Source organism: Papaver somniferum, unplaced genomic scaffold, assembly GCF_003573695.1.
Source record: "Papaver somniferum cultivar HN1 unplaced genomic scaffold, ASM357369v1 unplaced-scaffold_123, whole genome shotgun sequence".
Classification (NCBI taxonomy): Eukaryota; Viridiplantae; Streptophyta; class Magnoliopsida; order Ranunculales; family Papaveraceae; genus Papaver; species Papaver somniferum.
The window spans coordinates 1,181,714-1,195,067 of record NW_020621381.1 but is presented as its reverse complement, the minus strand read 5'-3'; the positions used below and the strand labels follow the sequence as shown (position 1 = coordinate 1,195,067).

General features: G+C 37.4%; 1 protein-coding gene across 1 annotated transcript; it reads right to left on the bottom strand.

The window, feature by feature from the left end:
• Nucleotides 1-9,431: 9,431 nt before the first annotated feature.
• Nucleotides 9,432-11,849, bottom strand: LOC113331083. The gene is made up of 2 exons (XM_026577863.1): nt 11,427-11,849; nt 9,432-10,547 (listed from the first exon to the last, which is right to left on the bottom strand). The coding sequence occupies exons 1-2, from the start codon at nt 11,796-11,798 to the stop codon at nt 10,002-10,004; spliced, it is 918 nt and encodes a 305-aa protein (XP_026433648.1). The 5' UTR covers nt 11,799-11,849; the 3' UTR covers nt 9,432-10,001.
• Nucleotides 11,850-13,354: the final 1,505 nt, after the last annotated feature.

Sequence of the window (13,354 nt, the reverse complement as noted above, 5' to 3'; positions counted from 1 at the left end):
TAATTGTTATTCACAAGTATGGAACATCAAGAGCTCTAAGCTAAGCATGCACCATCAAGAGAGAACACAACTAATTAATCAAAATATTATAATCAATTATAGTTCATTGCAAATAATCATAAAGAAATTGCAATAATAAATTAATAAGAAAATACCACTTTATTATTGGAACAACGCTTCCTCCATAATCCCAGCATGTGATTTTAGTTCCTCATTATTATAAAGAAAACTAAATATAAGAAATAAAAGAAAATTGTGAAACTGGCTACCGGCTCACTGGCTCACCAATCGTCCCCTGGTTTCCTGTTCTCGACATCAATATATAGATTTCAACAAAATCTAACCTTCCTCTTTTAATTCTCTTCCACATGTCATGTCCAATGGGAGTGTGCCACTTGTCTAAGAATACACAATATCACCTAATAAAGACTCGCCACATGTCCGACCTCTTGCTTTTCTTTTCATGAGAAATAAAATATTATATGAGCACATACTGATCTCATGTACGAGGTAAGTACTCATTTTGTCATTATCTCAATTCCAAAACAGATGTCATGTATTAATGTGGTGAAGTATATATTATGCTCAAAATCAATCTTCTTTAGTTGCAAAAGATATTTAGTTTCCTTTCTTCCTCCACCATGTCGACATACCTCGTACATTAATTATTGAGTAGGATTTTTCATTTTACGTGATATCTCCTAAATCCTTCGAGAACTAATCACCAAGTCCTTCATCTTAAAATCCACGAGACCAAAATGCCCGAGCATGTTAATTTCTTAAACCAACTTCAGCCCATCATCTCCTTCACTAACTTAAATTGGGCCTATCCCATTTAGATCCAAAAGTACCCACGACCCATGTACTCCGTAGTCCATATTTTTTTCTTGGAATCCTAGGTTTAGCCGATTTTCTTGGAAGAGCCCATTTTATTCAGTTACCTACAAAAACACAATAAATACCAAAATAAGCACCAACAATATATATTTTGGGTAGTAAATATGTAAGAATTAATCGCTCATCACACCCCCAAACTTATATTTTGCTAGTCCTCGAATAAATTTATTCTAGAAAATAAAAACTCACTAGATGGCCCTAGTGACCGAGTTATAGTCTGGGGAGGGTTTACCAGAGGTGTACCCACAAAACCTTTACTCCAGACCCTAGATATCTACGCAGAACCTTGAAAGGCACTAAAGAATCTCCTTGGTTGGCATACTCTCATTGACTACAGGAGGAAGTTCCCTGATGCGAAATTCCAATTGTTGTACACGAGTTTGCACTCAGCATACTAAAATTCATATATAAGTGACAGAGCTCTACTCAGATAGTTTCTGGACATCATAACCGGAGTCTACCAATCACATGGAAAGATTAAGAAGATGGATAAAGAGAAAAAATAGATGGTTTAAAGTGAACGGTGTTTCCCATATCTTTCTGAAGGCTTCTGCCAAGATGAACCTATCCTAATGGACTGAGATGGTCTGACTAATATCAACACAACTGGCATATACAAGGAGACCAGTGGTAGATAAACCTAACTCTAGGTCAACACAACTGGCATATACAAGGGCACCAGTGGTCGACTTTATTGAATTTATTCCGGCTGGTCTGATCGTCTGGTCTCAATTTTTTATTTTTGGTATCTCAATCACTCTATTTCACCCTAGCAATGGTAACAACTTGAATCGTGTGGCCCACCAAATCACTTAAGAAAATAAAAAAAAAAAAGGATTAGGATTCAACGAGATATGGCGAAACTACCATGTTTTTTTTTTTCAATTCTAACACCTGAGCTCTGTGCTTTTATGAATAGACTCTTTAGATGTTTCCATCTAATCAGATTGGTTCCTCAACTCCTACGACCAAGATGTTCCCATCCACTTAGATTGGTTAGTACCAACCTTAATAAGCATAAATTTGTAAGCTCTAGAGTTTATTCATTGCAACTAAAAGTTTCTCCCACACCCCCAAACTTAAATCTAACATTGTCCTCAATGTTCTAAAGATAAAATTAAAAGCATGAACAAGGAGAAACTGTTACCACTCTAAGCGAAAGAGCTAAGGAAAGATATTACCGTGTTGCAAGAGCATGTGTTACCTCCCAAGAAGTGCTAAGTTTAAAGTCTTCATCCAGACTAAGAAAGGATTAGTCACCTTATAGAATCATAAAGTAATAGCCGGAATAATTGCGGATCACCAAAACCAAATAGAGATATCACAAGTAAAAGGAATCTGCACCATGCAAAGTTAACAAATAAAGCACACCCTTGTCTAGTTTCCTGTTTAAGACAACTACATCTAGATGTGGTTCAGGTTCAGGTTCTATAACTGGGTCTAGATAACATATTTCCCTTGGTTGCATTTCCTCAAAAGTTAGATCCGAATGTTCAGGTTCTAGAGTTTGGAAAAACTCAAATAAAAACTTAGAAGCACATAATAATAACCTAAATAATTGCGGATCCTTAAAGTCAATCAAATTTGACTTACACAACTGACCACAAAGAGAGTGGTGGTCTTCCTTAAACAAATATGTCGACCCTAATCTCCTAAAATAATTAGGTTTAGTCTCGAAACTTAATATCTGACACGTTTGAATTTCATAAGTTCCCACAATTGGAAAAAAAGTTTTTGGTGGGAAAACAAAGTCAATCGAGGTATCGTAGCCTGGGTTAACCACATCAACCAGAGGTTGGGTTTCTAACAACTGAACTTCTTTCTGGACATCATTAGGTCCAGGAAAACGTGTATGAAGATAATCTTGTAAAATGGTTGAGGCATATATGTTAAGCTCCAAGTGAGGGACCTTTGTAAGAGTTAAAGCACATGGAGAATAAAAATCACCCCCAAACTTAGAGTTTTCAGTGTCTCTACAAAGACTAGTCACAGCTTCCCTAGTTTCAAGGTCATCAGATTCCTGAAAATGGTTAATTGATTCTTCTAAGTCAGGTACATCCTCACTCATCTCTACGATTTCATTTTGTTTTTCTAAGACTAATCTTTCTAAATCGCTAGACTCGAAAACAATATTCTCAGGATAAACCCGCTCCTCTAAACTATCATCGCCTTTGTAATCAAAAGGAAATACTACATCATCTAAGGAGGTCTATCTTTAGTCAAATCCTCGTCCTTTTGAATAGGTGAATAATTATTAAAATTATTTGGATTTGAACTAGAAATAATATTATCATTATAAAGCTCAGTTAACAAATTCCTGATCACTATGCCTAAATATTTCAGATTCTTTATCAGCACTATCCTCATCATAATCATAATAACATGAAAATGGTTGAACCTCATCTAAAGTATTGCTTCCAATTCTATCCTTGTCATCTTGATTATGTAAATAAAAATTTTACTCACTTTCAAGGTTGATTTTTGAAGCAATGTATTGGAAATTTGGTGCAACTCGAGTAATTCTTTCTTCCGTCTCTAACTCAAGCCTACGTGTTGACTCAGCAAACTCACGTGTTGACTCAGTTAACTTACATGTTGACTCGGCTAACTTCCTGAGGTTATCTTCTAAAGAAGGTTCACTCATTGTTACAGTTCTTTCGTCTATAACTAAGTCATATGTGTCCGCTGACTTATGTGTCGACTCATGTAACTTACGCGTTGACTCAAGTATCTTACGTGCCTCATCTAGAGAAGAGGAATTATAGGAATTTTGCTCGTATGACCGGTATTCATGTTAATAGTATTTGGGCTCACCATGGTATGAGCCATAACCTTCCAAAGTTTGGTGTTCCCAACAACTATTCACACTATGGTCATAAAAAGAATAATGTTCATGTTGCTCAGTCGAATAATCATTTTATTGGCTATACCAGTTCGACATCCCAACTGCAAGGGAATTCTAAACAAACACAAAGAAGGCTGACTCGACCAGAACAAGCCTATTTTATCTAGCAAACAAAAAGCATGAAGGCTCCCTTAGATTGTTTCTAGACCAGCTTTTATTCTTTCAAAAAGGAATTCGTTACAATATGAGCAAACCTCTCTGGAATCAATCCGAGTTAAAGTAAGTTGAATAGAGACGAGGGAAGCTCAGTGAAGCTTTGATACCCAAGGCCTTACCGGCATTAAAAGGCGGCGATTCAACTCACAGAAACCATCATGAACTTCAAAGTATGCTCAAAAGAGTAACCAATATTTTCCGAACGACTTTCCTAATAAGCTCGTTACCCTATCGGTCTCGTTCTAGTCCAAATTTTAAGGCTTAGGTTCGCGTAGGTTACGTGTTCCTAAGGCGGGCAAGAAGGAAACGGTGATGAAATCCGAGTCCTTATCTTGATTTGGCCAGTCCTTGCCCTTTATTAGAAAATTAAATCCGATTTCAGGTCCTCAACATATATGCATACGAAATCATCCAGTAAACCCGCTGACAGGGGATTCGCAGGTGTTTAGAATTCTTACCCCCCGTTTCAGACGGGGGATGAACCGTTGAAGTCGACTCGGGCCACGACTCCTATGTCATGTACGAACCCGAGGGGCCGAGGCGATATCGTAATCGCCGTCCTTCTCTGCAAATAGTTTATTTAAAACTACCCTTCCGTAGGGTTTTAAAAATAAAGTTCAATGTTCAATGTCCAAAAGAAAAGAAGAAAAAAAATGTCCAAAAATAAAATATTACAAAAATAAAAACCTTAATTACATTTTCTAAAAAAATAAAAATAAAACTATTTACAAAATCTTCTTCTTCACTCCTTTTGGATTTCTCTTTTCTTTCCTTTTTGGGCTTTTCCTTTCTTTTTAGCACTTTCTCTTTTCCTTTAGCTTAGCTCCAAATCTGAAAGCAAACAAAAATACCAAAACGCGTAAAAAATAACAAATAAAATAAAACCTAAAAACAAATCTATAAAAAAATCCGCGTCAGCGGCGCCAAAAGTTGATCGAATTTTATATAGTGGTAAGAAGGTTGTCGTTCTCTCGGACTTGTGAAGATTGATTTAATATTTAAGATTATGGAAAGAACTGAGACTATGGATTCCACTATTGACCAATTTTTAAGTGATTCAGTTAACAACAATATTTATGCAATTCATACGTTCAATTTGATTCTAAGATATTGACAATATTAGATTTCCAAAATATTAATTGTTAATTGCAAGTAAGGAACATCAAGAGCTCTAAGCTAAGCATGCACCATCAAGAACACAACTAATTAATCAAAATATTATAATCAATTATAGTTCATTGCAAATAATCATAAAAAAATTGCAATAATAAATTAATAAGAAAATACCACTTTATTATTGGAACAACTCTTCCTCCATAATCCCAGCATGTGATTCTAGTTCCTCATTATTATAAAGAAAACTAAATAAAAGAAAATTGTGAAACTGGCTACCAGCTCACCGGCTCACCAATCATCCCCCTGGTTTCCTGTTCTCGACATCAATATATAGATTTCAACAAAATCTAACCTTCCTCTTTTAATTCTCTTCCACATGTCATGTCCAATAGGAGTATGCCATTGTCTAAGAATACACGATATCACCTAATAAAGACTCGCCACATGTCCGACCACTTACTTTTCTTTTCATGGGAAAGAAAATATTATATGAGCACATACTGATCTTATGTACGAGGTAAGTACTCATTTTGTCATTATCTCAATTCCAAAACAGATGTCATGTATTAATGTGGTGAAGTATATATTATGCTCAAAATCAATCTTCTTTAGTTGCAAAAGATATTTAGTTTCCTTTTTTCCTCCACCATGTCGACATACCTCGTACACTAATCATTGAGTAGGATTTTTCATTTTACGTGATATCTCCTAAATCCTTCGAGAACTAATCACCAAGTCCTTCATCCTAAAATCCACGAGACCAAAATGCTCGAGCATGTTAATTTCTTAAACCAACTTCAGCCCATCATCTCCTTCACTAACTTAAATTGGGCCTATCCCATTTAGATCCAAAAGTATCCACGACCCCTGTACTCAGTAGTCCATATTTTCTTCTTGGAATCCTAGGTTTAGCTGATTTTCTTGGAAGAGCCCATTTTATTCATTTACCTACAAAAACACAATAAATACCAAAATAAGCACCAACAATATATATCTTGGGTAGTAAATATGTAAGAATTAATCGCTCATCACCAAGCATGACAAAGAGTGTTCCGGACAAGTGTATGGACAGGATTGAAAACACAGGAGGCCAACAAAGGATTCGAGCGCATGATACAACAGAACCATCAGAGCGCATGATAATGAGCTGGAACTGTAGAGGGGCTGGTAAACCTTCTTTTACCAGGGTGTCTAAGGACTTAATCCATACTCATAAGCCCACCATATGTGCAATTTATGAAACTAGGATCGATGAAGCTAACTCTTTACATATCATTCAGGAATTAGGATATACTAAATGTCTATGTGTAGTATCTGCTGGTTTTTCAGGGGACTTTGGTTGCTTTGGAACGACTCAGAAGTGGCTGTGGATGCCACATCTATCAGTCGTAATGCGATTCATGCTGTTGTTACTCCAAAATTAGGTGAACCTTGGATTTCTGTCATCTGTGTATGCCAACCCGGTTACTCCTCTTCGCAAAAGAACATGGGATGAGATGGAAAGTGTTGCTGCTATTGACTCTCCAAATGTTGCCATGGGGGACTTCAATGCTATCACTACTGCTTCCGAGAAAAAGGGAAGTTTGTCTCCTTCTTTCTCTCAACTCAAGGATTTTAATTCCATGATTTCTACATGTGGTTTAATAGACGTTGATGCCATAGGACCCAAATATACTTGGACAAACAAACAGCTCAATGCAGCCAATATTCAGGAAAGGCTTGACCGTGTTCTGGTTAATGAGAAGTGGCGGCTCTTGTATCCTAATGCCCAGGTAACTCATCTTAGCCATTTTAATTCAGACCATCGGGTTTTAATGTTGGATTTACAACCAATAATAAAGTTTAAACCTCGTCCTTGGAGACTAGAAGCTATGTGGTTAGAGGATGATAGGTTTAAATCTTTGGTTTCCCAGGTTTGGGATTCCTCTAGGCATCAGTCTAGTTTGTCTCCTAGTAATGATTTATGTGACAAAGTTCGTAAACTCACTCTCCAGGCTAACCTCTGGAATAGACGTGATTTTGGTGTTCTACATCAAAACGTTAGTAAAGCTAGGGAAGATTTGATCACGGCTCAAAATCTATTTAGCCTGGACCCTTCTTTAGCTAATAAAGCTCATGAAGCTCACTGTCTCAATAGGTATCTATATCACCTCAGGCTCGAGGAAATTTTTTGGGCCCAAAAATCTAGAGTACAGTGGCTTAAATATGGTAACTTAAACACCCGTTTTTTCCAGGTATCCACTATTATTAGGAGACACAGAAATAGGATCTCAGCTCCTAAGTCTAGTAGTGGTGACTGGGTTTATAATGAGGATGAGTTAGAAGCTCTTATCACTGATCATTTTAAGAAACTATTCTCAGATCCATCCCCTTCCACTTCTTTTGATCTGGAACAATTCTTTTAACGGGTAGTTGAAACGAAAGCAAAGAAATCCAAAAAAAAGGTGTGAAAGCTACGTTCCGTCAACCCAAATATCTTGGTGCCCAACAACTCTACGCGAGTGAGAAAGATTATACCACTAAAAGATTTTCAGGGCTCCAAAAAGGCTTAAAACACATGATGATACATCGATCAATCTCAGTTTCTTGATCCTAGACTGCAGAGTTGTGGGGTTCAATAACTTGGTGAGTGTATTGTTGGAGAACTAAATATAGTCCCACATAGCTAACTCCTTAGTCTAGATCCTACTATATAAGGTGTGGAGTCACTCCACTCACTCCACCAATTGGTTTTGAGTTGGAAGCCTACACACTTCTATCATGGTATCAGAGCTAGGCCCTATATGAGACGTAAGACCCAGTAAGACCCAAGAAGGCAGGGCAACCATACAGCTGCACTCACCGCCAATTGGTTTTGGGTTGGAAGCCCACACACTTCTATCATGGTATCAGAGCTAGGCCCTGTATGAGACGTAAGACCCAGTAAGACCCAAGAAGGCAGGGCAACCATACAGCTGGTCCCCGATGTAGCGAACTCACAGAGCCCTACACGTGGAGGGGGCATGTTGGAGAACTAAATATAGTCTCACGTAGCTAACTCCTTAGTCTAGATCCTAATATATAAGGTGTGGAGTCACTCCACTCATTGCCAATTGGTTTTGAGTTGGAAGCCCATACACTTCTATCATGTATCTGCAATCAGTTCTGTTGATCGAAGTGGAATCATCGTGATGACACCTGACTCAATTTTCTCGCGTAGAAAATGAATATTAAGCTCGACATGAGCAGTCCTCTCGCGAGCAGCAGAACCAGATGTTATCGCAGCCGTACCCTTATCATCGCAGTGAATTGGAGAGCTTTTCTTTACAGAAAACCCCAACTCTGTAAGAAAATTAGGCAGCCAAAGAATCTCACAAGTCCCATCACTTATAGCTGTGTACTCTGCTTCTGATGAAGAACGAGATGTCTTGTCCTGCTTCTGGCTTTTCCATGAAATCAAGTGGTTACCCATGAAAGTACAATAACCAGATGAACAATGTTTGTTTGGCGAACTTTCATAGTCTGCACCTGCATAGCCTGATAAAACGACTGCACAATCCAAAATACCCGTAGTTCTGTTGACAGAGTGCAAAACCACGCTGCTTACGAATTAGCTCAATTCCAGAGAAGCGCCTAAGATGTCTCAAGTAGTTGATCTTGAGAACCTGACCCAAATACATTTTAACATGGTCGATAAACATATTATCATCCCCTGTGATAATGATATCATCCATATTTACAAGAACGATAGTATGAAGGCCTCCATTACCTCGACGGAAGAAACAAGTAGGATCTGAATTGCATCCGGTGAATCCCATTGACTTGATCACTTTACTGAATTTCTGAAACCAAGCAAGCTGAGAATCTTTAAATCCACATAGAGTTTTAAGTAAACGATAAACGGTTCTTGAATTCCCCCTCTGAAGTTGGAAACCAGGTGGAGCAGTCATATAAACCTCCTCTTTAAACCCAACATGCGAGTAGGCATTCTGAACATCCAACTGATGAATAAACCAATATTGACGAGTTGCAAGAGAAATAATGAGTCGTATAGAAGGCATGTGAGCAACAGGAATACCAGTGAACCCAAAATCCTCATTATCAAAAGTAACTTGAGTACAAGCAGTTGCTACGAGGCGAGCTTTGTAACAATGAACAGACCCGTCATCATTATACTTCACTGCAAAAACCCACTTGCAGCCAATTGGGTTTTTTCCAAGAGGAAATACCTTTTTTACCGCAAAACATATATGATAGCTAAGAAAATCTAATTTTACAACGCAAACATATTTTAAAAAACTTCGAAAAAAACAAACATCAACTTGGAATTTGTATGTAAATGCCTTTAACTCATGGAATATTATTAGCCAATTCGTAGTAAAGAAGACAACCAATCTGAGCCCATGCATTGAGTATCCCTTACAGACTACAGCCATTTGACTGTTATGAATATCAGATGTTGTATAAGAATAAATTAAGCAGTTGATGGATTTCCAGATTGTTCAAGCACATATCACTTACAGAATTTGTGTTCCACTTACCACCTTGATACATCTGTTGAACATAGAGTTCTAAGTCCAAAATGGAGTGAAGGCCAATTCTCACTAAACATAATTCGTGTATTTTATGGTTTTTGGTCGTACCTTGTGTTAGTGACGATTAAGGAGGGAAGTCCATTAAGCAAATGCTTTGTACAGCAACCGACATTGAGGCCATTAGATATGGGAGCGTGCATTCCAGTTCCACCTGAACACCACATACTTAAAAGGTAACATCAATAGAAATTAGTTGGTTCTTGGTCCCAGCAACAGGTGACTCGTACCAGAACAACAACCTCCTTAGGTACGGTCGACGTGGAGAGTTCCATACGACTCATAAGAAGGGCATGTACATCTATGCGCAAGTAGTACATATGTGTGTAAGTTGACCAAATAATGCTATTTCATTTCTATAAAATCCTCATCCATGAACCAAGAAATGGGAAAACAGCAATGACCAATCTGATCAGTAAGGGCGTGCTTTTGTTTCTCCCTTTCTTAGTTAATTTTCCTTTCATCTCTCTTGACAATCCTCCTCTTTTTTTAGGAGACCTCTTTGTAGCCCCATCACCAGATTTTCTACCTCGTAAATCTAGCTCCTCCCATCCACCAAAAGTGGTTTCACGCTGATTATCTTTCCGTTTAACTGGACCATTTTTATCTGCTCCCATCCACGACTGATACCCTGACCTTCCCCCACTGGTCTGACTCATTTCTGTTTCATCCTCTTCCTCACTCATCATAGTATCCCTGCTCCCTCTGGCAAATGGTTTTGTCTTGGTCCCTGACCTAGGTTTTTGGTTTTTATTTATCCTTCCAAACAGTTTATCAATTGCATACGAAAGAATCGACTGTCCAAGTGGAAGTGCTAAAGCCATAAGGAAAGCTTTTGGTCCCGATGCCAACAGCAACGATGCAACAACGGCTGGAAGCAACCAACCAAAGGCACTAAAGACCTGCATTGATTAAAGAATACAATTTTAAGAGTGTTTACTGTAGTTTAAAGTTTCTATCCTACCCAAGGAAATATTCCAACCAGATTCCTTCGCAAAATACAAAGTGATTAATCAAGAAAGATCACAACATAAAAAGTAATCCGAGAAAGACTTGATAATAAGAACATCACATGACTCAACAACCCATCAACTCTACCAGAATGCCCGAAGTTTGAATCTTCGTACAAAGGTTTTATTCATGATATGGGCATCACTGCATAATTATTTACCTACTCTTTCGATTCTTTGTAATCTCTGTGATAGGGAGGAGGAAACACTGGAGCATATTTTCATGCATTGCTCGTTCTCTTGGACAATTTGGAGTTACTTTTTAAGAGCTTTTAAAGTTAAATGGTGTTTTCGTACAAATGAATTTTATGGCTTGGAGATTTAATATGATGAAGGAGAGAAACAATGATATTTGGTGCTATCTTCCTTATATTATCTACTGGATAGTTTGGAAGGAGAGAAATTCAAGATCTTTTGGCGGAAGACGACCTAGTGTGGATGAATTGGTTGATAAGGTGAAGGGTTTGCTGGTTCTGTGGTTTTCAAATTTAAATACGTTTGAGGGTATTTCTTTAAATCAGGTTATATGAATTGGAAAGGCATTGATAATCTCTTGTAACAATTTTGGATTTTCTTCATAGAATTTTAACCTTTAATTTCAAAAAGAAAAAAAAAAAATCCAAATGAAAACTCAAGAAATGACCGCCGTTGGCTTAATCTGGCTCCCACCTTATTCAAATTTACATATATCAACAACTCATACATTAACAACACCCAACAAAACCAAACAATTAACAAAACAAACCTATAACGAATTTGAAATTACCATACCTTGATGATCCATATATTATCCACAGCTTCTTCCCAAACTCCTCCTCCTCCTCCTCCACCTCTTCCCATCTCTGGTGAATTATCATCTTCATCAGACCACCAATTCCTTCTTTGTTTCTCTCTCCTTCCAAAATCTACGTATTCATCATCTTCAAATTCACTATCATCATTCAATTCATCTCCAAAATTGATTTTGAATCGATCAGTCCAGTTAGCCTCGGCATTTGAATCCCAATACCCCTTACCAGTTCGTGAACGCCTCTTAGTAGAACAACATCGAATTACACGTGCAGAACACAAATTAAGGTTTCGAGTATTATGGTTTCTTGTCAGAGTAATTAACGAGCAAGTAGTGAGACAGACAGTCTCCATTGATGAAGAGCTTCATTTATTCATTTCCTTATCTTATTTCTCTCTTTATAAATTAACATCCCAGCTTTTGGATTTGTTCACCCATACTTAAAGACTTGAAGGCTAGCTAGCTAAACGGTCCGGCTACGATGGGAATGGGCGCATATTTAGAGTATGAGGCACCTCCTATCTAGCTGACACGTCACCCACAAAAACTGCCTTCCAACTAATTATTGGTTTCTTTGTTTCATTCAAATATTTCCTGTTTTACTTACTGATTTGCCCCTGAACTGAATTCCACTGATTTCTCTCTTTTCTTCTTTGACTCGACCTAAGTAACGCATTTTTGTTTTTCCTTTATTAGATAGGTAATTTATTTACCGTATCTGTGGTTAAGGAAATTTATTTATTTCAATCGGATGAGAAACCAAGTAAAAAATTTATAAGAATCGCTCCAAAGATTTGTACAGTATGTATAGTTGAGGTAACAAAAAGAAAACAAAACACTCGGTTGATGAAAATATGTGTTAGTGACTCCCTGAAAATTAATAGAAAGCAATAGGTATGTATTTTTTTTTTAAAAGGTGTGCATTGGCAACGGCCAAATAGGTATCCATTTCCAACAAATAATCACATTATACATATTTCACAACCTTGAGCATGAAAGTTCCAGCGTAAGATTGGCAACTATTGACAACCTCAAGCATGAAAGTTCCAGCGTAAGATTGTCGACTATTGACTGCAATAAGACCCATATATAAGCAGCTAAAACCGTGATGAAATTGATAGAAGACAGAGCGAAAAAAAAGATAGACATACATAAACAGTTCTTGGTGGAACTAAAACTACAGAAGTCATTCTACACCTCCAACAACCAAAAGCAAAGATATAGTTAAACATTTTATCTAACTTTTGACCCAAGTAGTTTGCAGAAGAGCAGAAACGAACAAACTGCTTATCGTTAGTCATTTCGTTTCCGAATCTACACTAAGATAAAAGACTAGACACTGTTGACAAATGTGAAATGTTTCGGCAAGTTTATCAAACAACAAACGAAAATAAAAATGTCTACGTGCGCAATTGCAAATTTAACGAGACTTTAACAAAGAATAAGAACTTGGCATCCTGTCTTGCTTGTCCGTATTGTTGCCCTTGTACCTGAAATATAATGAAAACAAGACGGATTAAAAGCTAAGCTAAACAAGGCAGAAAAATGTGCTTACGCGTTTTCAAGATCATTAGCACTAGTGGTATTTAGGCAACGATATATGGTACTGCCAGGGTTTTTACTTATTAGCATTAGCTAATACGAAGGTATTCGACCAATAGGGGACTGGGTAATGGAGCATGCATAAGGACAAGCAAAATACGTACAAAGTAGAAACCTTCTTTTTCTGTAACAAAGTGATGAAAGAAACAATTAATTACCTCATTGCCTTTTGTTTTCGAATTTTTTTTTTCTTCCTTAAGCCTACCTCCAATGCCGACAAGTACTTAGGAAATTGCTCACCTTTTTTCTTCTTTTTAATCTCAGGATCGTGGATGGTAACTTGTCCATCAACATTTCTTTTTCCACT

What these genes read in the sequence shown, in the direction of transcription:
- LOC113331083 (XM_026577863.1), bottom strand. Translation starts at nt 11,798, where the DNA reads ATGGAGACTGTCTGTCTCACTACTTGCTCGTTAATTACTCTGACAAGA. An exon ending in ATAATATATGGATCATCAAG is followed by an intron (nt 10,548 to 11,426) that starts GTATGGTAATTT and finishes TAATCAATGCAG; the next exon opens with GTCTTTAGTGCCTTTGGTTG.